The sequence below is a fragment of the Pseudophryne corroboree genome, chromosome 6 (genome assembly GCF_028390025.1).
Source record: "Pseudophryne corroboree isolate aPseCor3 chromosome 6, aPseCor3.hap2, whole genome shotgun sequence".
Taxonomy (NCBI): Eukaryota; Metazoa; Chordata; class Amphibia; order Anura; family Myobatrachidae; genus Pseudophryne; species Pseudophryne corroboree.
Window position 1 is genome coordinate 661676654 of NC_086449.1, and position 27691 is coordinate 661704344.

At 42.8% G+C, this 27691-nt stretch overlaps 1 protein-coding gene across 1 annotated transcript in view; it reads right to left on the reverse strand.

Annotated features, from left to right (window-relative positions):
- LOC134934643 (rap guanine nucleotide exchange factor 6-like) overlaps positions 1-27691 on the reverse strand; it is a 349143-nt gene that overhangs the window by 272814 nt on the left and 48638 nt on the right. Inside the window, exons 3-6 of the mRNA XM_063930028.1 lie at positions 6257-6437; positions 3830-3966; positions 3009-3167; positions 96-248 (exon numbers count right to left, since the gene is read on the reverse strand). Coding sequence (XP_063786098.1) covers positions 96-248; positions 3009-3167; positions 3830-3966; positions 6257-6437 — 630 coding nt within the window. The remainder of the gene's footprint in view (positions 1-95; positions 249-3008; positions 3168-3829; positions 3967-6256; positions 6438-27691) is intronic.

The following is a 27691-nucleotide window of genomic DNA, read 5'->3' on the forward strand; positions in this document are numbered from 1 at the left end:
ATATTTTTATTAAATATTATATAAAGTATAAAAAACCCATATTGTAACTCAGTAGCGAGATGACATTTATTTTATAAACAATGTTGCTTTCCTACCTGTATCACAATGTGTCCTTTTCTGGTGCCACTGCGATCCAATTCTCGATGTTCATTAACCATAACAATCTCTCCTTTTACTTTAACTTTGTGAGTATTCTTCTCCACATGGTTCAATATTCTCCAGTAGTCTTGCTGTGCTATGCATACAAACTGTCCCAGAAAAATATGAGGACACTTGAGAAATCTACAGTACATAAATACATCTCCACGTACTAATGCAGGACATATGTAGTCTAAAATAGACAATTCACTTAATATTAGATCGCCCTTGATTTGTTTGCCATCTTTTGGTATCATTTCAATCCAGTTAAACCATACAGAACACCGCATAAAGTCAGTATCAATGACAGAGATATTCTTTATGAAAATACGGAATAGAACATTTCAGAGTTAAAACATAACTGGGAAAACAGCTAATTTTTCATTTCCTAAAAATATGCATGTAAAACATGAAGTACATTTGCTGACAATTCACGATCTGAGAAAACTTCCTTTTTTATGCAGCTAAGCAGTACAAGAGTTATAGGTAATATTTAACACTAAGGCGTGAACAAAGAAACTATCTAGTATTAATCATTCTATATGAACGTTCATGTACCCCAATGCAAGTTATATGGAGTTCAAGAGAACAAAAAGAATTGTCCCAATGTGATCATACTGTACACTTTGTGTTAAGGTTTACAGCATTGTGCTTTGTGATGTGTTTCCATTATTCCATATTTGTTCAAGTGTGAAAATTTTGAATTTACTTGTTACACAATGGAAGAACACACACAGAAAATACACTACAAACAATACTTGCATCTGTACAAAGCGGTACATTGGGACACAAATGCTGGGCCTAGGGGATTGGAGGGGTGTGGTGGTCTTGAAACTGGGCCCTGTTCTGCTTTTTTGTTGCTAGAGTAGGTGTCACTGGGAGATACCATTAACATCTAACACACTGCTGCTGGCATTCTGACAGTTGCCAATGTCCACTGTCATGGTAGGGATATCTATGTTCTGCGATGTTGGATGTTATTGTTTTTTCAGCATGTGTTTTTTATGGCCTGTCAGTCCTACCTATCTGGTTGTTATTTTTAGATATACATTTTATATTCTCTCACTCAAGCGCCATCTTTTTTTTCTTTTTAAAAACTACAGGCTAGACTTCGAAACCTCAGACACAATTTAGCAGAAGGAAAGAGCGATTTCACAAGACTATAAAGCATATACCGCATGAGCAGAGCTACCGAGATTAAATAGCTATAAATCTTAGCTATTTTACACACAAAAGAACTTAAACCTACTTTTAAACTTAAAAAATAAGTTTAAACTTATGCTATAAACACCAAAGACGTATAACTCTAATTAAGAAAGCTGAAAATGAAAAGAGCTACATAACACCTAAATAAGCTGCAACAGCTGAAACAATGTTGTCATCTTATTATTTGTAACACATCATCCTACACACTTCTTACCTGGAAGAACACAGACACCAGAAAGCCGAACAAGGTAAATCTCCAAATTTATATGTCCACAAAACCAACCGACTCCAAGCAACAAGATGACCAGAGACAAAACACAACTTTGGACTCTAGGGCTTAAAAAAAATGATTCTACCATCAACCACACAAACACTTTTGACTCATGAAAACAACCACCAGCATCTTGGAACCTTACGTCTAAGTAGCAACAACCACAAATCCAACTTTAAAAATGAAGGAACTACATCTACTGTATGATGCAAACAACTGACAGAGAATGGACTGACAATCCAAGAAGTATCAACAAGGGGCAAACAAATCACATCAGAGACTGGACATATGGACCCTTAGAGGGTTCAAGCTGTCAATCCAATTGCCAATATATGCAATTATATTTGTAATTGGCAGTGTGGCTGCTTGCCATTCTAAAGCAGGACATTCCGCACATCTTTCCTGCACATTATCATGAACATCATAATATTTTATGTATAGCTAAGCATATATGCTTATCTATTTGTACTAAGTTGTATAACAGAAATGTCTACTTTCCTGGAATGGCTGGGAGAAGCCTGAAAAGTGGGCGGGGCTCCCACCCGCCCGAGGAGTAGGCAGGTATCCCGGAAATAGCTGCCACCCGCCCACGGTCACATACTTACCAAAAGTGGGCAGTCTGAAAGGCCAATGATGCAATGCACGCTGCATTGAGTCATTGTGGCCCATCCCTACTTCAAATGCTGGTAATTGCACCCACCAGCCTGCCCACTTTCCTGCGACCCTCCCCCCCCACACACCCAGGTGAGCTGACTTGGCTGGAGGAGGAAGGTTGACAAGTATTCCCGACTCCCATCTATCCTACACACTAATCTGCCCTCATATCTGTCCAAATCTTCACAGAACTCAACTTATTTCTCTTGCTTCAACTGTGCCCTCTACCAACTGTGCCCTCTACCAGTAAGAATGTAAACTCTCTTATGAGCAGCACCCTTCCAGCGCTGTGTTTTCATGTCTCCATTTGTTTTCTCTACCTTTTATGTCCCTGTTTTATGCATGTTCTGTTTCCCTATTGTCCAGTGCTACACTGCCTTAGAAATCTACTATAATACAATAATAATAATAATTATGACGATGATGACAATGATGATGATGATGATGATGATGATAATAATAATAATAATAATAATAATAATAATAATAATATAATATAATAACGTTCAGCATTGGCTGCTGTTTGTATTAAAGGCAAGGCCGGACACATAGTTAACCATTCCTGGACTCAATCCTTCACACTCAATAGCTGTCATTGGCATTTTGTTAATAACATTTTTAAAGCTCAGTCTGTTGTATTACACCAGTAGGTGCAACCTTTGTAACTGTTATTTTACATGTTTACAGTTTAATGATGGTAATAAAATAATGGCAACAAGTTTCTATGGAAATAACATACCTGGCAGTCATCCACTTTTGTTTTTATGACACCATTCATATACTGCTTATGCAAAGATGGATTTATCCCAAAACTGTTTCCCATGCAGAGGTTTTCAGTCCTTCCATCACAGTGGTTTATCTCAATGGTGCCATTCAGAATGACATACCAGGAGTCCAGCTAAATAGAGAAAACATATTGTAAATGGTAAGTGATAAGCACATTCAAAAAGATGCTTTGTGATGTGGGCCCTATCCACCAGTTATAATGCGGGAGGAGACGGTGGGATGATATATACAAACACTCTTCATTATCAAGATCATTTGACCCCCAAAATACTTTCTGACCCTTGTGCTACACACAGAAGCAGATAGAAGAACAAATAAAATCTTTATTCATGGTTGCAGGACTTTCAAAAACTGAAACTACAGTGTCTCCTGGGTAAAGGAGTGGAGGGCCTTACATTAAATCACCACAATGATAAAAACAGGTGGAATGATAACAGTTATTGCCATTAGGCCTGTACAGTACAAGACTGGCTCAACAACTGCATGTAATCTACTGTAATTTATGTTGTCATTTGTTCTTAATTTAATTAGTCCAACCATGCATAGTGTTTCCCTACCATGTGCCGTGGCCTACACTTAAATTGTTATAATGTCATTTTTATCCAATCAAACTGAAACATACTGTAATGAACAGAAAATCTGTCTATCCAAGTGACTGGTTAGTGTTTGGCAGTAGCAATTGTATTGCATGGCATATGGGCATCATATCATAATAATACTGTTCATTTTGCACAGCTCTAACCAAATCATATTGACTATTATATGATCACTTACTTCTTGACCATCATAAAGAATAATAGCGCCAGCTTGTTCCACCACTTCAAATATCATCACTGAGCAAAGCTTCCGTCTCACAGACATAGTCATGTTAACAAAGGCAGGAAGTTGATGCATAAACTCCATCAGTTGCTCTAAAAGCAGAAAATCTTACATGAATGCAGTATAACACAAATAATCTGAATACATCAGAGCTTCTTCTAGACACACAATAACAATAAGTAAAATAAACAAATGTTATCCAAATAATCCATCTAGAAATCTAAAAATGTATAATGGTCATTAAGTGAGGATCAGTACGAAATTCCGCCGGACGGGATCCTGGCGGTCAGAATACCGACACCAGGATCCCGACTGGCACAATCCCGACAGGGGGGCGAGCGCAAAGCAGCCACTTGCGGGCTCGCTGTGCTCGCTATGCTCGGCACACTAATTTATTCTCCCCCTATGGGTGTCGTGGACACCCACAGAGGGAGAATATGTCGGGATTGTGCCGGTCGGGATCCCGGTGTCGGTATTTCAACCGCCAGGATTCCGTCCGGCCGGATCTTGACCGCATCCCATTAAGTGTACATTGCTGTACAATAATGAGATGAGTAGGATAGAGCTGATGCCTGGAATAGCAATATAGATGATCATGGACCTTATTCAGCACGGGTCAAAGATGCGTTGCGTCTGCATACTCCCGACCCGTGCTGTACTGCGCATGCACAGCTGTGGCAATGTGCATGCATGTGCTGGCATATTGCGGTCGCATCCCAACCGCAACATGATTGACAGCGATGGGCGTCGACTCAGCATTGCGTTGGATAACAGGGACGGTGTGGTGCTGTTTTTGTGGCGGCCGATTAATGTCACATGCGGCTGCTGCAAGTGAAAATATGGCCACCCTGCGCCTGCCTTTTCAGCAAGGCTGCGGAGGCAGGGGGGCTTCCACAATTCAGCGATGCAGTCGCGCATCGTTGACGGGTATTTGAAAGCTGGACGGCATTGCCCTGTGCTGCGCGGCCCCCAGTTTGTGATCGCAGCCAGTTGCAGTTTTGCTAAAACAGCAAAACTGCAACTGAAGCTGAATTAGGTCCCATGGCGGAATTTCAAAAGCATCTTAGGTAAAGCTAAATAAAACCGTGTTATAATTAAGGTCATCGTTTTGTTGAATGAATCTATAACATTGTTCAACTGTGGCATCTATACACTTATTATTTCCAGACTTACAAAAAAAAACAACACATCTGTCAGAGTGATTAGTCATTAAGTTATTCATTTTCAGCAGTTATTAATTATGGATCATGACCTGATTTCTGTTATACTGCCAGCTTAGGTAATAGAGCAAATGGTCAATATAGCAAGAGGCGTTGCTGTAAGGAGTGTGGTATATTAGGGAAATAATTAATTTAAAACAATATGCTAGTGTACTTATCCAGGGATGATATTAAATAGATCTCAATATTATCCACAAAAATGGTCTATTCTGTATAGAATCTAGCAGATTGGGATCTATTTTCAAAGGAAGAGTCTATCACTGTATTACATCTTTCAGAAAGGATATGTTTAGCAGGGATGCATTCAGCAAGCTGGCGGTCAGGATACTGGTGGTCATGTAACCGACGCAGGAATACTGACACTACTTGGCACCGGCGCCAGAACACGTCAGAGGACGACCTGAAGGTGAGTATCGGGGTACGGGTTAAAATTGGGGCCTAGGGGGGAGAGTTAGCCATAGTCAGCACCCCCGGAGGATTAGGGTTAGGGGAGTGGAGGGTAAAAATGCTTACCCATTGGATGTACATTGTTGGTCATGTGACTGCCGGCATCCCGACCGCCAGTATTAAATATAAACGCATTTAGCATATTAGCTATCAGAGTCTAGTCATTAAAATTGCCATAAAATGTATATACAGTACTGTATGTTATATACTGGCAGTTATCCAGTGATGCTCACTAAAAAAAGGGGTGGATTTAAGCCTTGGAGAGAAATAAAGTGGAGAAGTTGCCAAAAGCAACCAGTTTCTGTCATTAATCTAGCACAGTCTTTGAAATAGCAGTTAGGAGCTGATTGGTTGCTTTGGGCAACTGCTCCACTTTATCTCTCTCTGAGGCTTGATGCATCCCACCTTAGTAATAGACAATTCATTTGGATACTTCCTGTAATACTGTTTATGCATAAATAACTGTCGTCAGATGTAAATAATAGCATGTGGGGCACTAATGAATGTGTACTAGACATTGCTAGGTATAATGTAATGTATAATTGGTCTCCTTTCCTAATACTTGAAGTTTCCCTGAAACTTTATTTGAAGTGTTGCCAGGTATGAGTGATATATGGCAATTTCCTGCTACATGGGTATTTTGTGTAATTGCAAAACGAGTTACTGTATATAGAGTATTAAACTATTTAAAATCCATCTCGGAAATACATAATACCAATGTCATCATCTGTTCGGTCTGCAGGATCCTTCTCAAGGCATTCCCTCACAATATCTCGACCCAACAATGTGTCTGAAGTTCTGTCAATGTCTTCATCTTCCTCTTCTTCATCTTCAGAATCCACAGGAGCTTCTGGTAACCCTGTTAGGTCCACATCTCCCATTTCACTTTCTGTTGCCTATAATGAAATCATTTTTAATACACATCTTTCATTGAAAATATTTTTAACATGAAAAAGTGATACCCCCGCACTCCTGTCATACCCCTTCCTACTAGCAGCTATGCCTCCCATGTTTGGTCTGTTTCCCATCTTATCTGTTGCTTAAATCTTATGTTTTACCTTTTTTCTCTGAAGATGCGGTGTCACACTAGTGTGAAGTTTTACGCATTTCATACCCTCCAACATTTTACACAGAAAAATCGGTACAAATCCGAAAAGGGGGCGTGGCCGCGTGTAAAGAGGGCGTGGCCACGCCCCTTTTCCTATACTTTCAATGGAAGTTTGGAGAGGCAAAAATCGGTACAGACCATGAAAAAAAGGTACTGCACCTATTAAAAAGGTACAGTTGGAGGGTATGGCATTTCAATAGCATCTACACTTGTAACTGAATAGGCATAACAAGGCATTCTCTCATAGATAATATTTCACTAGTGTAAAGTATGTCAGTGGAACTGCAAGCTATTTCTAGTTGGACATAAGTGTAGATATGTCTGTTTCCAGATATATAATTGCACCGAGTATAGGGCAGGTACAAGTCTACACTGATGATCATGAAGTGTAATAAACACAGCACATTGATAGTTGGCAGTCTGCTAGCAGACCTGCAGACATCTCTGCATATGGGGCCATGAGAACATTTAGGGGTGGGCGGACCCTAGGCACAATATTATTGGACTCTCGCAACCCCCAGGATTCTGATCAGACTGACACCTCCAACTACCTGTATTTTTTAGCTTTTTAAAACACAAAAAGTAAAAGTATTCCACATTGGGGCACTCATCTATAACTGGCTGTGATGATAAATCTGAATCTAGGTACAGGACGACTCCCTATAAAACATAACCTTTATTATATTTTGTATAAAATACTAGTAATGGATAGCTATACAAAATATAATAAAGGTTATGTTTTATAGGGAGTTGTCCTGTACCTAGATTCAGATTTATCATTACAGCCAGTTACAGATGAGTGCCTCAATGTGGAATACTTTTTCTTTTTGTGTTTTAATGTGATGTTTTAATGTGATTAACTTATTCCAGGGAGCACCCCTAAACCAATGGTTAATACCTGGAATTTTTTCTGAGAATTGTTTTTGATTCTAAACAATGGGAAGTAACTGACTGATATGAGCATATGACCTATATGATCTGTGCGGATTTTTTCTTTTCTCAGAACTTTTTTAGCTTTTTGCAGGAAAAGAACCTCCTTTTCTAGGTTTCCGAGATGCACATGTGAACGCTACTAACACTCTTCACGTCAGACATGAACCTAATCGTCCAAACTCCTGGACTGGACATGCACCCACTCCTGAGACTTCCCAAGATGCATCTTGCGGGATATAGTCTTTGTTCTGTGTCCAAATAGCCATCACTGAATTGGGGCACTGGGAAGCCCTGATGTGCTGTCCCCAGCTAGTGGCGCCCCCTATGCATTTGCCTCGGTGCCTAGTGAGAAATAAAGCACTGATACAGATGAATATGTGAGTGTTTTTCTGTGCAGGCTCTGTCCTAGACTTTATTATTTCTTTAAATACTCTGCATTTCTGGACTAAAACAATAATAATCACAGATCCATATGTAATGGGATTTAGTCAGGAACCTAGGGGTCATAATAAACGGAAACCCAGATATTACGATGCTCACAATGCCGACAGATGCCAAAGATGAATATTATGGTTAGGGTAAGTCTTAGGTTTTGTTTTAGGCACATAGGGAGGTTTTGTGTTGGGGGTGGTCAGTGTAGGTTGTGGGAGGGGTGGGTAGGGTTAGAAAACCCACTGCGATCCGTCTGCATTCTGCACGGTGGGATTCCACTGTCGAGATTCTGACCACCAATATTTCGATTCCAACCCTATGTAGTTGCCAAACAACCAACCTGATTTTATCTTTTAAGTTACTGCCACTTTAAATCCATGGGCTGCATAGCCAGAATTGTGCTGGTTCCTGCAATGTGGAGTACAGCAACTCTGCCATCCAGTAATGCTGCCATGGCTACACAGGTGATCCATTCAATGGGGGTAATTCCAAGTTGATCGCAGCAGGAAATTTTTTAGCAGTTGGGCAAAACCATGTGCACTGCAGGGGAGGCAGATATAACATTTGCAGAGAGAGTTAGATTTGGGTGTGGTGAGTTCAATCTGCAATCTAAATTGCAGTGTAAAAATAAAGCAGCCAGTATTTACCCTACACAGAAACAATATAACCCACCCAAATCTAACTCTCTCTGCAAATGTTATATCTGCCTCCCCCCTGCAGTGCACATGGTTTTGCCCAACCTCTAAAAAATGTCCTGCTGCGATCAACTTGGAATTACCCCCAATATGCTGGCTGTCGGGATCCCAGTTGTCAGGATGCCGACAATGGAATCCCGACAGTCAGCAAAATAGGACTATTCCCACTCCTGGGTGTCCAAGACACCCATAGAGTGGGAATAGATCCTGTGGCGAGCGAGCCACCGAGCCCGCAGCGTGCCAAGTGCAGCAAGTCTGCAAGGGGACTTTCTGCGCTCACCCCGCTGCCGGTAATCTGGCAGGCGGGATGCCGCAGACGGGAATTGGACAGCCGGCATCCCGCCTGCCGGTAAATCATATGTATTCCCTACATGGTATGTCATACCTCTTGTGCGGCCCATGTTGGTCCACTTCTACAAACTTTTACAAAGCTTTTATCTCCCAATCTGACCCTGGTCTCAGACATAACTGCAGCAAAAGACACAAGGAAGGCAACTGTGTACAATCAGGCCCTATGAAGAGGGATCCCACGCCCTCATCAGACTGCACCTCCATTAGTGCTGCTTCCATAAATTTCCCGGGCTGGTTTTCCATCCCAATCCAATACTGTGTGTATAGCACTCATTTCCAACATCATCTGCAGCCTGCTTCTAATGTGTTTAGCACTCAGTTCCAACATCTTCTATTGTGTATAGCACTCAGTTCCCATATCTTCTATAGCCTGCCTCTATTGTGTATAGCACTCAGTTCCCATATCTTATGCCAGTTTGCTTCTATTGTGTATAGCACTCAGTTCCCATATCTTATGCAGCCTGCCTCTATTGTGTATAGCACTCAGTTCCATTATCTTATGTAGCCTGCCTCTATTATGTATGGTATTCAGTTCCCATATCTTAGGAAGCCTGCCTCTATTGTGTATAGCACTCAGTTCCCATATCTTCTGTAGCCTGCCTCTATTGTGTATAGCACTCAGTTCCCATATCTTATGCAGCCTGCTTCTATTGTGTATAGCACTCAGTTCCCATATCTTCTGCAGCCTGCTTCTATTGTGTATAGCACTCAGTTCCCATACCTTCTGTAGCCTGCCTCTATTGTGTATAGCACTCAGTTCCTATATCTTATGCAGCCTGCTTCTATTGTGTATAGCACTCAGTTCCCATACCTTCTGTAGCCTGCCTCTATTGTGTATAGCACTCAGTTCCCATATCTTATGCAGCCTGCTTCTATTGTGTATAGCACTCAGTTCCCATATCTTCTGTAGCCTGCCTCTATTGTGTATAGCACTCAGTTCCTATATCTTATGCAGCCTGCTTCTATTGTGTATAGCACTCAGTTCCCATATCTTATGCAGCCTGCCTCTATTGTGTATAGCACTCAGTTCCCATATCTTATGCAGCCTGCTTCTATTGTGTATAGCACTCAGTTCCCATATCTTCTGCAGCCTGCTTCTATTGTGTATAGCACTCAGTTCCCATATCTTCTGTAGCCTGCCTCTATTGTGTATAGCACTCAGTTCCTATATCTTATGCAGCCTGCTTCTATTGTGTATAGCACTCAGTTCACATATCTTATGCAGCCTGCTTCTATTGTGTATAGCACTCAGTTCCCATATCTTCTGTAGCCTGCCTCTATTGTGTATAGCACTCAGTTGCCAACATCATCTGCAGCCTGCTTCTAATGTGTTTAGCACTCAGTTCCAACATCTTCTATTGTGTATAGCACTCAGTACCCATATCTTCTATAGCTTGCCTCTATTGTATATAGCATTCAGTTCCCATATCGTATGCAGCCTGCCTCTATTGTGTATAGCATTCAGTTCCCATACCTTCTGTAGCCTGCTTCTATTGTGTATAGCACTCAGTTCCCATATCTTCTGTAGCCTGCCTCTATTGTGTATAGCACTCAGTTCCCATATCTTCTGTAGCCTGCCTCTATTGTGTATAGCACTCAGTTCCCATATCTTATTCAGCCTGCTTCTATCTATTGTGTATAGCACTCAGTTCCATTATCTTATGTAGCCTGCCTCTATTGTGTATAGCACTCAGTTCCCATATCTTATGCAGCCTGCTTCTATTGTGTATAACACTCAGTTCCCATATCTTGTGTAGCATGCCTCTATTATGTATAGCACTCAGTTCCCATATCTTCTGTAGCCTGCCTCTATTGTGTATAGCACTCAGTTCCCATATCTTATGCAGCCTGCTTCTATTGTGTATAGCACTTAGTTCCCATATCTTCTGTAGCCTGCCTCTATTGTGTATAGCACTCAGTTCCCATATCTTATGCAGCCTGCTTCTATTGTGTATAGCACTCAGTTCCCATATCTTATGCAGCCTGCTTCTATTGTGTATAGCACTCAGTTCCCATATCTTCTGTAGCCTGCCTCTATTGTGTATAGCACTCAGTTCCTATATCTTATGCAGCCTGCTTCTATTGTGTATAGCACTCAGTTCACATATCTTATGCAGCCTGCTTCTATTGTGTATAGCACTCAGTTCCCATATCTTCTGTAGCCTGCCTCTATTGTGTATAGCACTCAGTTGCCAACATCATCTGCAGCCTGCTTCTAATGTGTTTAGCACTCAGTTCCAACATCTTCTATTGTGTATAGCACTCAGTACCCATATCTTCTATAGCTTGCCTCTATTGTATATAGCATTCAGTTCCCATATCGTATGCAGCCTGCCTCTATTGTGTATAGCATTCAGTTCCCATACCTTCTGTAGCCTGCTTCTATTGTGTATAGCACTCAGTTCCCATATCTTCTGTAGCCTGCCTCTATTGTGTATAGCACTCAGTTCCCATATCTTCTGTAGCCTGCCTCTATTGTGTATAGCACTCAGTTCCCATATCTTATTCAGCCTGCTTCTATCTATTGTGTATAGCACTCAGTTCCATTATCTTATGTAGCCTGCCTCTATTGTGTATAGCACTCAGTTCCCATATCTTATGCAGCCTGCTTCTATTGTGTATAACACTCAGTTCCCATATCTTGTGTAGCATGCCTCTATTATGTATAGCACTCAGTTCCCATATCTTCTGTAGCCTGCCTCTATTGTGTATAGCACTCAGTTCCCATATCTTATGCAGCCTGCTTCTATTGTGTATAGCACTTAGTTCCCATATCTTCTGTAGCCTGCCTCTATTGTGTATAGCACTCAGTTCCCATATCTTATGCAGCCTGCTTCTATTGTGTATAGCACTCAGTTCCCATATCTTATGCAGCCTGCTTCTATTGTGTATAGCACTCAGTTCCCATATCTTCTGTAGCCTGCCTCTATTGTGTATAGCACTCAGTTCCTATATCTTATGCAGCCTGCTTCTATTGTGTATAGCACTTAGTTCCCATATCTTCTGTAGCCTGCCTCTATTGTGTATAGCACTCATTTCCAACATCATCTGCAGCCTGCTTCTAATGTGTTTAGCACTCAGTTCCAACATCTTCTATTGTGTATAGCACTCAGTTCCCATATCTTCTATAGCCTGCCTCTATTGTGTATAGCATTCAGTTCCCATATCTTATGCAGCCTGCCTCTATTGTGTCTGGCATTCAGTTCCCATATCTTAGGAAGCCTGCTTCTATTGTGTATAGCACTCAGTTCCCATATCTTCTGTAACCTGCTTCTATTGTGTATAGCACTCAGTTCCCATATCTTCTGTAACCTGCTTCTATTGTGTATAGCACTCAGTTCCCATATCTAATGCAGCCTGCTTCTATTGTGTATAGCACTCAGTTCCCATATCTTCTGTAGCCTGCCTCTATTGTGTATAGCACTTAGTTCCCATATCTTATGCAGCCTGCTTCTATCTATTGTGTATAGCACTCAGTTCCATTATCTTATGTAGCCTGCCTCTATTGTGTATAGCACTCAGTTCCATTATCTTATGTAGCCTGCCTCTATTATGTATGGTATTCAGTTCCCATATCTTAGGAAGCCTGCTTCTATTGTGTATAGCACTCAATTCCCATATCTTCTGTAACCTGCTTCTATTGTGTATAGCACTCAGTTCCCATATCTTCTGTAACCTGCTTCTATTGTGTATAGCACTCAGTTCCCATATCTTGTGTAGCCTGCCTCTATTATGTATAGCACTCAGTTCCCATATCTTCTGTAGCCTGCCTCTATTGTGTATAGCACTCAGTTCCCATATCTTATGCAGCCTGCTTCTATTGTGTATAGCACTTAGTTCCCATATCTTCTGTAGCCTGCCTCTATTGTGTATAGCACTCAGTTCCCATATCTTATGCAGCCTGCCTCTATTGTGTATAGCACTCAGTTCCCATATCTTATGCAGCCTGCTTCTATTGTGTATAGCACTCAGTTCCCATATCTTATGCAGCCTGCTTCTATTGTGTATAGCACTCAGTTCCCATATCTTCTGTAGCCTGCCTCTATTGTGTATAGCACTCAGTTCCCATATCTCATGCAGCCTGCTTCTATTGTGTATAGCACTTAGTTCCCATATCTTCTGTAGCCTGCCTCTATTGTGTATAGCACTCATTTCCAACATCATCTGCAGCCTGCTTCTAATGTGTTTAGCACTCAGTTCCAACGTCTACTATTGTGTATAGCACTCAGTTCCCATATCTTCTATAGCCTGCCTCTATTGTGTATAGCATTCAGTTCCCATATCATATGCAGCCTGCCTCTATTGTGTATGGCATTCAGTTCCCATATCTTAGGAAGCCTGCTTCTATTGTGTATAGCACTCAGTTCCCATATCTTCTGTAACCTGCTTCTATTGTGTATAGCACTCAGTTCCCATATCTTATGCAGCCTGCTTCTATTGTGTATAGCACTCAGTTCCCATATCTTCTGTAGCCTGCCTCTATTGTGTATAGCACTCAGTTCCCATATCTTATGCAGCCTGCTTCTATCTATTGTGTATAGCACTCAGTTCCATTATCTTATGTAGCCTGCATCTATTGTGTATAGCACTCAGTTCCATTATCTTATGTAGCCTGCCTCTATTATGTATGGTATTCAGTTCCCATATCTTAGGAAGCCTGCTTCTATTGTGTATAGCACTCAGTTCCCATATCTTCTGTAACCTGCTTCTATTGTGTATAGCACTCAGTTCCCATATCTTCTGTAACCTGCTTCTATTGTGTATAGCACTCAGTTCCCATATCTTCTGCAGCCTGCTTCTATTGTGTATAGCACTCAGTTCCCATATCTTCTGTAGCCTGCCTCTATTGTGTATAGCACTCAGTTCCCATATCTTATGCAGCTTGCTTCTATTGTGTATAGCACTCAGTTCCCATATCTTATGCAGCTTGCTTCTATTGTGTATAGCACTCAGTTCCCATATCTTATGCAGCCTGCTTCTATTGTGTATAGCACTCAGTTCCCATATCTTATGCAGCCTGTTTCTATTGTGTATAGCACTCAGTTCCCATATCTTCTGTAGCCTGCCTCTATTGTGCATAGCACTCAGTTCCCATATCTTCTGTAGCCTGCCTCTATTGTGTATAGCACTCAGTTCCCATATCTTATGCAGCCTGCTTCTATTGTGTATAGCACTCAGTTCCCATATCTTCTGTAGCCTGCTTCTATTGTGTATAGCACTTAGTTCCCATATCTTCTGTAGCCTGCCTCTATTGTGTATAGCACTCAGTTCCCATATCTTCTGTAGCCTGCTTCTATTGTGTATAGCACTCAGTTCCCATATCTTATGCAGCCTGCTTCTATTGTGTATAGCACTCAGTTCCCATACCTTCTGTAGCCTGCCTCTATTGTGTATAGCACTCAGTTCCCATATCTTATGCAGCCTGCTTCTATTGTGTATAGCACTCAGTTCCCATATCTTCTGTAGCCTGCCTCTATTGTGTATAGCACTCAGTTCCCATATCTTCTGTAGCCTGCCTCTATTGTGTATAGCACTCAGTTCCCATATCTTCTGTAACCTGCTTCTATTGTGTATAGCACTCTGTTCCCATATCTTCTGTAACCTGCTTCTATTGTGTATAGCACTCAGTTCCCATATCTTCTGCAGCCTGCTTCTATTGTGTATAGCACTCAGTTCCCATATCTTCTGTAGCCTGCCTCTATTGTGTATAGCACTCAGTTCCCATATCTTATGCAGCTTGCCTCTATTGTGTATAGCACTCAGTTCCCATATCTTATGCAGCTTGCTTCTATTGTGTATAGCACTCAGTTCCCATATCTTATGCAGCCTGCCTCTATTGTGTTTAACACTCAGTTCCCATATCTTATGCAGCCTGCTTCTATTGTGTATAGCACTCAGTTCCCATATCTTATGCAGCCTGCTTCTATTGTGTATAGCACTCAGTTCCCATATCTTCTGTAGCCTGCCTCTATTGTGTATAGCACTCAGTTCCCATATCTTATGCAGCTTGCTTCTATTGTGTATAGCACTCAGTTCCCATATCTTATGCAGCCTGCCTCTATTGTGTATAACACTCAGTTCCCATATCTTATGCAGCCTGCTTCTATTGTGTATAGCACTCAGTTCCCATATCTTATGCAGCCTGCTTCTATTGTGTATAGCACTCAGTTCCCATATCTTCTGTAGCCTGCCTCTATTGTGTATAGCACTCAGTTCCCATATCTTCTGTAGCCTGCCTCTATTGTGTATAGCACTCAGTTCCCATATCTTATGCAGCCTGCTTCTATTGTGTATAGCACTCAGTTCCCATATCTTCTGTAGCCTGCTTCTATTGTGTATAGCACTTAGTTCCCATATCTTCTGTAGCCTGCCTCTATTGTGTATAGCACTCAGTTCCCATATCTTCTGTAGCCTGCTTCTATTGTGTATAGCACTCAGTTCCCATATCTTATGCAGCCTGCTTCTATTGTGTATAGCACTCAGTTCCCATACCTTCTGTAGCCTGCCTCTATTGTGTATAGCACTCAGTTCCCATATCTTATGCAGCCTGCTTCTATTGTGTATAGCACTCAGTTCCCATATCTTCTGTAGCCTGCCTCTATTGTGTATAGCACTCAGTTCCCATATCTTCTGTAGCCTGCCTCTATTGTGTATAGCACTCAGTTCCCATATCTTCTGTAACCTGCTTCTATTGTGTATAGCACTCAGTTCCCATATCTTCTGTAACCTGCTTCTATTGTGTATAGCACTCAGTTCCCATATCTTCTGCAGCCTGCTTCTATTGTGTATAGCACTCAGTTCCCATATCTTCTGTAGCCTGCCTCTATTGTGTATAGCACTCAGTTCCCATATCTTATGCAGCTTGCTTCTATTGTGTATAGCACTCAGTTCCCATATCTTATGCAGCTTGCTTCTATTGTGTATAGCACTCAGTTCCCATATCTTATGCAGCCTGCCTCTATTGTGTATAACACTCAGTTCCCATATCTTATGCAGCCTGCTTCTATTGTGTATAGCACTCAGTTCCCATATCTTATGCAGCCTGCTTCTATTGTGTATAGCACTCAGTTCCCATATCTTCTGTAGCCTGCCTCTATTGTGTATAGCACTCAGTTCCCATATCTTATGCAGCTTGCTTCTATTGTGTATAGCACTCAGTTCCCATATCTTATGCAGCCTGCCTCTATTGTGTATAACACTCAGTTCCCATATCTTATGCAGCCTGCTTCTATTGTGTATAGCACTCAGTTCCCATATCTTATGCAGCCTGCTTCTATTGTGTATAGCACTCAGTTCCCATATCTTCTGTAGCCTGCCTCTATTGTGTATAGCACTCAGTTCCCATATCTTCTGTAGCCTGCCTCTATTGTGTATAGCACTCAGTTCCCATATCTTATGCAGCCTGCTTCTATTGTGTATAGCACTCAGTTCCCATATCTTCTGTAGCCTGCTTCTATTGTGTATAGCACTTAGTTCCCATATCTTCTGTAGCCTGCCTCTATTGTGTATAGCACTCAGTTCCCATATCTTCTGTAGCCTGCTTCTATTGTGTATAGCACTCAGTTCCCATATCTTATGCAGCCTGCTTCTATTGTGTATAGCACTCAGTTCCCATACCTTCTGTAGCCTGCCTCTATTGTGTATAGCACTCAGTTCCCATATCTTATGCAGCCTGCTTCTATTGTGTATAGCACTCAGTTCCCATATCTTCTGTAGCCTGCCTCTATTGTGTATAGCACTCAGTTCCCATATCTCATGCAGCCTGCTTCTATTGTGTATAGCACTCAGTTCCCATATCTTCTGTAGCCTGCCTCTATTGTGTATAGCACTCAGTTCCCATATCTTCTGTAGCCTGCCTCTATTGTGTATAGCACTCATTTCCAACATCATCTTTAGCCTGCTTCTAATGTGTTTAGCACTCAGTTCCAACATCTTCTATTGTGTATAGCACTCAGTTCCCATATCTTCTGTAGCCTGCCTCTATTGTGTATAGCACATCATCTTTAGCCTGCTTCTAATGTGTTTAGCACTCAGTTCCAACATCTTCTATCGTGTATAGCACTCAGTTCCCATATCTTCTATAGCCTGCCTCTATTGTGTATAGCACTCAGTTCCCGACAATCAGCAAAATAGGACTATTCTTTGCATTTGAGGAGTAACTCCCGGACAGCGCAGCTCTTGCGGCTGGCCGGGAGATACTCTTCGCTGCCCCAGTCGCAGCGGCTGCGTGTGATGTCACTCAGCCACCGCGGCCTGCCCCCCCAATGGTCCGGCCACGCCTGTGTTGGCCGGACTGCGCCCCCTAAACGGCGGCTTAACGCCGCCGTCCAGCCCCCTCCCGCCCAGCGTCCGCCTCTGCCTGTCAATCAGGCAGAGGCGATCGCTAGGGAACAACGGCCTTCGGCAGCGCTGGCCCATGCGCAAATCCGACCCGATCGCTGCGATAAACTGCAGCGAGCGATCAGGCCGGAATGACACCCAATATACAGAGCTTTTGGGGGATCTGTTTTTGTTAAGACCAGCACAGAAAACACGCAGACACCCACTTAGGTTAGAGGAGATTCCGCACACAGAGGTGGAAAGGTTTTTTCACAGTAAGGACAATACGAGTTTGGAATTCCCTGCCTAAGAAAGTAGTAATGGCAGACTCAGTCAATACTTTTAAGAATAGCCTAGATAAATTCCTAATGGATAAGGATATACAGGGTTATGGAGGATAGATCACGTACCATAGTTATAATAATTGAGGAAATACAACACAACGGCCGACTTTATCAACAGATAAAATCACTCCTGAAAATAATACAGAGTAGTAGAACTAAAAAAGGTCGAACTCGACTGACGGATTGTCTTTTTTCAACCTCACAAACTATATATGTCTTATGCTGGGTACACACTGAGCGACATATCGACCATTCAATCGAATATATATCGGTGCATCGTGGTGTATGGGCGGTTGTACACTTCCTGCAGAGGTCGCCGGTGACTGACATCTCAACTAGGTGGGCACATTTATATAGGGTGGCCATATTATCCCTTTTACCTGGGACGCTCATGGATTACACAGGTTCTATGGCTGATTAAAACCATCTGAAATGTAGGCTTGAACTCAGCATGCCATATTAGTGGCAGATGCTCAATTAGCTTAGTGATATAATTTAGGTGCTTGAAAGGGAGGGGTATTTTTAAGCAAGAAAAAAAAGGCATTTTGTTTCCCCCAGCACCCTGAATGATAACAATAACCAGATTTAAATCCCATACAATAAAGGTTGAGTATCCCATATCCAAATATTCTGAAATACGGAATATTCCGAAATACGGAATTTTTTGAGTGAGAGTGAAAAAGTGAAACCTTTGTTTTCTGATGGCTCAATGTACACAAACTTTGTTTAATACACAAAGTTATTAAAAATATTGTATTAAATGACCTTCAGGCTGTGTGTATAAGGTTTATATGAAACATTAATGAATTGGGTGAATGTTTGTACACACACTTTGTTTAATGCTCAAAGTTATTAAAAATATTGTATTAAATCACCTTCAGGATGTGTGTATAAGGTGTATATGAAACATAAATGCATTCTGTACTTAGACTTAGGTCCCATCACCATGATATCTCATTATGGTATGCAATTATTCCAAAATACGGAATAATCCAATATCCAAAATACTTCTGGTTCCAAGCATTTTGGATAAGGGATACTCAACCTGTATTAGAATTCAGAGATCTCGGGTACATATATTTGCGCAAATGTATAAATAAGCCCCAAAGCTGCATCAAGGTGTCTCTGTATATTTGTGGTCCCTAGCGCTATATCTAGGTGTATCAGGGTGTGGCACCCCAAAGCACCAGCATAAGCCAGAAAGCCCAGGGCAGCATACCAGTGAAAAGAACTATAGTGTTAATAAATTAGTATTAGGAAGCCGAAGCTATAAAGGTGATACAAAAATGAGATGTAATTAAAATGGAGAAATAGTGTTAAGGAAGTTAGTATGTGAAAAGTGTTAATAGAATGTAAAGGTATACCACACTAAAGGCCTGGTCGATCGGCCAGGGGGCTTAACCCTATATCTGCAGATATATGCAACTAAGATCTCTGTATTATCTGATTATTATGTAGTATTATTTTTCACTCAGTGTGCATTAGGGATAACAATGTTTTTTCTTACACAGAATTACCCCTCCCTTTTAGCACCTGAGTGACATCACAATCTGATTGAGCAGCTTGCCAATATATGTGCATAGTAGTTAGAGAGGCATGGATGGGTCAGCATTAGGAGGGATTGCTGACTCCAGAGTGCCATTGGAGAAGCTGGGATTGTCTCCAGGTAAACTGGCTCTCAGATGCTATAGGAGCCATTATCATGTGGCCTTACACTGGGCATTCAGACCCAGACATATGTGTCATTATTTATGGCTGGGCGGCTTCAGGTCGGCACACCCTAACACTTTATTAACATGATTTTCCCTATCACTTTGTATATATTTTTGTATTTAATCACACTTCACTTACATAGCACTTATGTGCTTCTTATTAACCCTTATTAATTTTCACCTGTGTGCTGACCTGGGGTAGCCGACCTGTTTCGACGTGATGGGGTCCTGCACCCCGGACCCATACCTAGTAATAGGGACCCCAGTGACGGAGACGCCTTGCCGATCGGCCTCGGGGCTTAACCCTATATCTGCAGATATACGCAAATAAGATCTCCGTATTATCTGATTATTATGTAGTATTATTTTTCACTCAGTGTGCATTAGGGATAACAATGTTTTTTCTAATCCATGAGTGTCCCAGGTAAAAGGGATAATATGGTCACTCTACATTAGGGCTTTTCCATAAATTTCCTGGTCTGGTTTTCAAACCAATCCGCCCCTGCTATCAACCAATGTGCTGTGATGGGGAGTGGTAGGAGCAATAAAAATAGTATAGACTGAAGGAAAACAGAGTGACTGCACGGAATTGATATTTATACTGAACAAGCAAAAACTAAGTTGCATGTGGTGACCACAGGAAGTGATATCAACTCAGACAACATGTTTTTTACTAGAGATGAGCGCCTGAAATTTTTCGGGTTTTGTGTTTTGGTTTTGGGTTCGGTTCCGCGGCCGTGTTTTGGGTTCGACCGCGTTTTGGCAAAACCTCACCGAATTTTTTTTGTCGGATTCGGGTGTGTTTTGGATTCGGGTGTTTTTTTCAAAAAACCCTAAAAAACAGCTTAAATCATAGAATTTGGGGGTAATTTTGATCCCAAAGTATTATTAACCTCAAAAAACATAATTTACACTCATTTTCAGCCTATTCTGAACACATCACACCTCACAATATTATTTTTAGTCCTAAAATTTGCACCGAGGTCGCTGTGTGAGTAAGATAAGCGACCCTAGTGGCCGACACAAACACCGGGCCCATCTAGGAGTGGCACTGCAGTGTCACGCAGGATGTCCCTTCCAAAAAACCCTCCCCAAACAGCACATGACGCAAAGAAAAAAAGAGGCGCAATGAGGTAGCTGACTGTGTGAGAAAGATAAGCGACCCTAGTGGCCGACACAAACACCGGGCCCATCTAGGAGTGGCACTGCAGTGTCACGCAGGATGTCCCTTCCAAAAAACCCTCCCCAATCAGCACATGATGCAAAGAAAAAGAAAAGAAAAAAGAGGTGCAAGATGGAATTATCCTTGGGCCCTCCCACCCACCCTTATGTTGTATAAACAAAACAGGACATGCACACTTTAACCAACCCATCATTTCAGTGACAGGGTCTGCCACACGACTGTGACTGATATGACGGGTTGGTTTGGACCCCCCCCAAAAAAGAAGCAATTAATCTCTCCTTGCACAAACTGGCTCTACAGAGGCAAGATGTCCACCTCATCTTCACCCTCCGATATATCACCGTGTACATCCCCCTCCTCACAGATTATCAATTCGTCCCCACTGGAATCCACCATCTCAGCTCCCTGTGTACTTTGTGGAGGCAATTGCTGCTGGTCAATGTCTCCGCGGAGGAATTGATTATAATTCATTTTAATGAACATCATCTTCTCCACATTTTGTGGATGTAACCTCGTACGCCGATTGCTGACAAGGTGAGCGGCGGCACTAAACACTCTTTCGGAGTACACACTTGTGGGAGGGCAACTTAGGTAGAATAAAGCCAGTTTGTGCAAGGGCCTCCAAATTGCCTCTTTTTCCTGCCAGTATAAGTACGGACTGTGTGACGTGCCTACTTGGATGCGGTCACTCATATAATCCTCCACCATTCTATCAATGTTGAGAGAATCATATGCAGTGACAGTAGACGACATGTCCGTAATCGTTGTCAGGTCCTTCAGTCCGGACCAGATGTCAGCATCAGCAGTCGCTCCAGACTGCCCTGCATCACCGCCAGCGGGTGGGCTCGGAATTCTGAGCCTTTTCCTCGCACCCCCAGTTGCGGGAGAATGTGAAGGAGGAGATGTTGACAGGTCGCGTTCCGCTTGACTTGACAATTTTGTCACCAGCAGGTCTTTCAACCCCAGCAGACCTGTGTCTGCCGGAAAGAGAGATCCAAGGTAGGCTTTAAATCTAGGATCGAGCACGGTGGCCAAAATGTAGTGCTCTGATTTCAACAGATTGACCACCCGTGAATCCTTGTTAAGCGAATTAAGGGCTGCATCCACAAGTCCCACATGCCTAGCGGAATCGCTCCGTGTTAGCTCCTTCTTCAATGCCTCCAGCTTCTTCTGCAAAAGCCTGATGAGGGGAATGACCTGACTCAGGCTGGCAGTGTCTGAACTGACTTCACGTGTGGCAAGTTCAAAGGGCATCAGAACCTTGCACAACGTTGAAATCATTCTCCACTGCACTTGAGACAGGTGCATTCCATCTCCTATATCGTGCTCAATTGTATAGGCTTGAATGGCCTTTTGCTGCTCCTCCAACCTCTGAAGCATATAGAGGGTTGAATTCCACCTCGTTACCACTTCTTGCTTCAGATGATGGCAGGGCAGGTTCAGTAGTTTTTGGTGGTGCTCCAGTCTTCTGTACGTGGTGCCTGTACGCCGAAAGTGTCCCGCAATTTTTCTGGCCACCGACAGCATCTCTTGCACGCCCCTGTCGTTTTTTAAAAAATTCTGCACCACCAAATTCAAGGTATGTGCAAAACATGGGACGTGCTGGAATTTGCCCATATTTAATGCACACACAATATTGCTGGCGTTGTCCGATGCCACAAATCCACAGGAGAGTCCAATTGGGGTAAGCCATTCCGCGATGATCTTCCTCAGTTGCCGTAAGAGGTTTTCAGCTGTGTGCGTATTCTGGAAAGCGGTGATACAAAGCGTAGCCTGCCTAGGAAAGAGTTGGCGTTTGCGAGATGCTGCTACTGGTGCCGCCGCTGCTGTTCTTGCGGCGGGAGTCCATACATCTACCCAGTGGGCTGTCACAGTCATATAGTCCTGACCCTGCCCTGCTCCACTTGTCCACATGTCCGTGGTTAAGTGGACATTGGGTACAACTGCATTTTTTAGGACACTGGTGAGTCTTTTTCTGACGTCCGTGTACATTCTCGGTATCGCCTGCCTAGAGAAGTGGAACCTAGATGGTATTTGGTAACGGGGGCACACTGCCTCAATAAATTGTCTAGTTCCCTGTGAACTAACGGCGGATACCGGACGCACGTCTAACACCAACATAGTTGTCAAGGACTCAGTTATCCGCTTTGCAGTAGGATGACTGCTGTGATATTTCATCTTCCTCGCAAAGGACTGTTGAACAGTCAATTGCTTACTGGAAGTAGTACAAGTGGGCTTACGACTTCCCCTCTGGGATGACCATCGACTCCCAGCGGCAACAACAGCAGCGCCAGCAGCAGTAGGCGTTACACGCAAGGATGCATCGGAGGAATCACAGGCAGGAGAGGACTCGTCAGACTTGCCAGTGACATGGCCTGCAGGACTATTGGCATTCCTGGGGAAGGAGGAAATTGACACTGAGGGAGTTGGTGGGGTGGTTTGCGTGAGCTTGGTTACAAGAGGAAGGGATTTACTGGTCAGTGGACTGCTTCCGCTGTCACCCAAAGTTTTTGAACTTGTCACTGACTTATTATGAATGCGCTGCAGGTGACGTATAAGGGAGGATGTTCCGAGGTGGTTAACGTCCTTACCCCTACTTATTACAGCTTGACAAAGGGAACACACGGCTTGACACCTGTTGTCCGCATTTCTGGTGAAATACCTCCACACCGAAGAGCTGATTTTTTTGGTATTTTCACCTGGCATGTCAACGGCCATATTCCTCCCACGGACAACAGGTGTCTCCCCGGGTGCCTGACTTAAACAAACCACCTCACCATCAGAATCCTCCTGGTCAATTTCCTCCCCAGCGCCAGCAACACCCATATCCTCCTCATCCTGGTGTACTTCAACACTGACATCTTCAATCTGACTATCAGGAACTGGACTGCGGGTGCTCCTTCCAGCACTTGCAGGGGGCATGCAAATAGTGGAAGGCGCATGCTCTTCACGTCCAGTGTTGGGAAGGTCAGGCATCGCAAACGACACAATTGGACTCTCCTTGTGGATTTGGGATTTCAAAGAACGCACAGTTCTTTGCGGTGCTTTTGCCAGCTTGAGTCTTTTCAGTTTTCTAGCGAGAGGCTGAGTGCTTCCATCCTCATGTGAAGCTGAACCACTAGCCATGAACATAGGCCAGGGCCTCAGCCGTTCCTTGCCACTCCGTGTGGTAAATGGCATATTGGCAAGTTTACGCTTCTCCTCCGACAATTTTATTTTAGGTTTTGGAGTCCTTTTTTTTCTGATATTTGGTGTTTTGGATTTGACATGCTCTGTACTATGACATTGGGCATCGGCCTTGGCAGACGACGTTGCTGGCATTTCATCGTCTCGGCCATGACTAGTGGCAGCAGCTTCAGCACGAGGTGGAAGTGGATCTTGATCTTTCCCTAATTTTGGAACCTCAACTTTTTTGTTCTCCATATTTTATAGGCAGAACTAAAAGGCACCTCAGGTAAACAATGGAGATGGATGGATTGGATACTAGTATACAATTATGGACGGACTGCCACGGTTAGGTGGTATAAAAAAACCACGGTTAGGTGGTATATATTATAATAATAATACAATTATGGATGGACGGACTGCCTGCCGACTGCCGACACAGAGGTAGCCAGAGCCGTGAACTACCGCACTGTACACTGGTTGATAAAGAGATAGTAGTATACTCGTAACAACTAGTATGACACTATGACGACGGTATAAAGAAAGAAAAAAAAATACCACAGTTAGGTGGTATATATTATAATAATAATACAATTATGGATGGACGGACTGCCTGCCGACTGCCGACACAGAGGTAGCCACAGCCGTGAACTACCGCACTGTACACTGGTTGATAAAGAGATAGTAGTATACTCGTAACAACTAGTATGACACTATGACGACGGTATAAAGAATGAAAAAAAAACCACGGTTAGGTGGTATATATTATAATAATAATACAATTATGGATGGACGGACTGCCTGCCGAGTGCCGACACAGAGGTAGCCACAGCCGTGAACTACCGCACTGTACACTGGTTGATAAAGAGATAGTAGTATACTCGTAACAACTAGTATGACACTATGACGACGGTATAAAGAAAGAAAAAAAAATACCACGGTTAGGTGGTATATATTATAATAATAATACAATTATGGATGGACGGACTGCCTGCCGACTGCCGACACAGAGGTAGCCACAGCCGTGAACTACCGCACTGTACACTGGTTGATAAAGAGATAGTAGTATACTCGTAACAACTAGTATGACACTATGACGACGGTATAAAGAAAGAAAAAAAATACCACAGTTAGGTGGTATATATTATAATAATAATACAATTATGGATGGACGGACTGCCTGCCGACTGCCGACACAGAGGTAGCCACAGCCGTGAACTACCGCACTGTACACTGGTTGATAAAGAGATAGTAGTATACTCGTAACAACTAGTATGACACTATGACGACGGTATAAAGAATGAAAAAAAAAACCACGGTTAGGTGGTATATATTATAATAATAATACAATTATGGATGGACGGACTGCCTGCCGACTGCCGACACAGAGGTAGCCACAGCCGTGAACTACCGCACTGTACACTGGTTGATAAAGAGATAGTAGTATACTCGTAACAACTAGTATGACACTATGACGACGGTATAAAGAAAGAAAAAAAAATACCACAGTTAGGTGGTATATATTATAATAATAATACAATTATGGATGGACGGACTGCCTGCCGACTGCCGACACAGAGGTAGCCACAGCCGTGAACTACCGCACTGTACACTGGTTGATAAAGAGATAGTAGTATACTCGTAACAACTAGTATGACACTATGACGACGGTATAAAGAAAGAAAAAAAAATACCACAGTTAGGTGGTATATATTTTAATAATAATACAATTATGGATGGACGGACTGCCTGCCGAGTGCCGACACAGAGGTAGCCACAGCCGTGAACTACCGCACTGTACACTGGTTGATAAAGAGATAGTAGTATACTCGTAACAACTAGTATGACACTATGACGACGGTATAAAGAATGAAAAAAAAACCACGGTTAGGTGGTATATATTATAATAATAATACAATTATGGATGGACGGACTGCCTGCCGACTGCCGACACAGAGGTAGCCACAGCCGTGAACTACCGCACTGTACACTGGTTGATAAAGAGATAGTAGTATACTCGTAACAACTAGTATGACACTATGACGACGGTATAAAGAATGAAAAAAAAACCACGGTTAGGTGGTATATATTATAATAATAATACAATTATGGATGGACGGACTGCCTGCCGACTGCCGACACAGAGGTAGCCACAGCCGTGAACTACCGCACTGTACACTGGTTGATAAAGAGATAGTAGTATACTCGTAACAACTAGTATGACACTATGACGGTATAAAGAATGAAAAAAAAACCACGGTTAGGTGGTATATATTATAATAATAATACAATTATGGATGGACGGACTGCCTGCCGACTGCCGACACAGAGGTAGCCACAGCCGTGAACTACCGCACTGTACACTGGTTGATAAAGAGATAGTAGTATACTCGTAACAACTAGTATGACACTATGACGACGGTATAAAGAAAGAAAAAAAAATACCACGGTTAGGTGGTATATATTGTAATACAATTATGGATGGACGGACTGCCTGCCGAGTTCCGACTGCCGACACAGAGGTAGCCACAGCCGTGAACTACCGCACTGTACTGTGTCTGCTGCTAATATAGACTGGTTGATAAAGAGATAGTATACAATACATACAACAATATACTACTATACTGGTGGTCAGGCACTGGTCACCACTAGTCACACTGGCAGTGGCACTCCTGCAGCAAAAGTGTGCACTGTTTAATTTTAAATTAATATAATATTATGTACTCCTGGGGGCTCCTGCTATAACAACCTGCAGTGCTCCCCAGTCTCCCCCACAATTATTATAAGCTTTGCCTTTTATACATTGATGTGCAGCACACTGGGCTGAGCTGAGTGCACACAGACTGAGTCACACTGTGTGACTGGCTGCTGCTGTGTATCGTTTTTTTTCAGGCAGAGAACGGATATAGCAGAGAACGGATATATTATATTAAAATAAATAAAAGTTAACTAACAACAACTGCACTGGTCACTGTGGTAAACTCTGTCTGACTCTGCACAATCTCTCTCTCTCTTCTAATCTAATTTCTAATGGAGAGGACGCCAGCCACGTCCTCTCCCTATCAATCTCAATGCACGTGTGAAAATGGCGGCGACGCGCGGCTCCTTATATAGAATCCGAGTCTCGCGAGAATCCGACAGCGTCATGATGACGTTCGGGCGCGCTCGGGTTAACCGAGCAAGGCGGGAGGATCCGAGTCTGCTCGGACCCGTAAAAAAAACATGAAGTTCGTGCGGGTTCGGTTTCAGAGAAACCGAACCCGCTCATCTCTATTTTTTACTTTTAGCTCAGTATAAATACCAGTATCTTTCTGAATACAGATACTGAATCCCCTTGATGAAGTCTTATATGTAGATGAAAATAAGATTTTAAACCTACCGGTAAATCTATCTCTCCTAGTCCGTAGAGGATGCTGGGGACTCCGTAAGGACCATGGGGTATAGACGGGCTCCGCAGGAGATAGGGCACCTAAAAAGAACTTTGACTATGGGTGTGCACTGGCTCCTCCCTCTATGCCCCTCCTCCAGACCTCAGTTAGAGAACTGTGCCCAGAGGAGATGGACAATACAAGGCAGTATTTAGCAATCCAAGGGCAAGATCCATACCAGCCCACACCAATCATACCATGTAACCTGGAACATACATAACCAGTTAACAGTATGAACAAAAACAACAGTAATGGTCCAAGACCGATGTCAACTGTAACATAACCCTTATGTAAGCAACAACTATATACAAGTCTTGCAGAGTTTCCGCACTGGGACGGGCGCCCAGCATCCTCTACGGACTAGGAGAAATAGATTTACCGGTAGGTTTAAAATCTTATTTTCTCTTACGTCCTAGAGGATGCTGGGGACTCCGTAAGGACCATGGGGTTTATACCAAAGCGTCCAATCGGGCGGGAGAG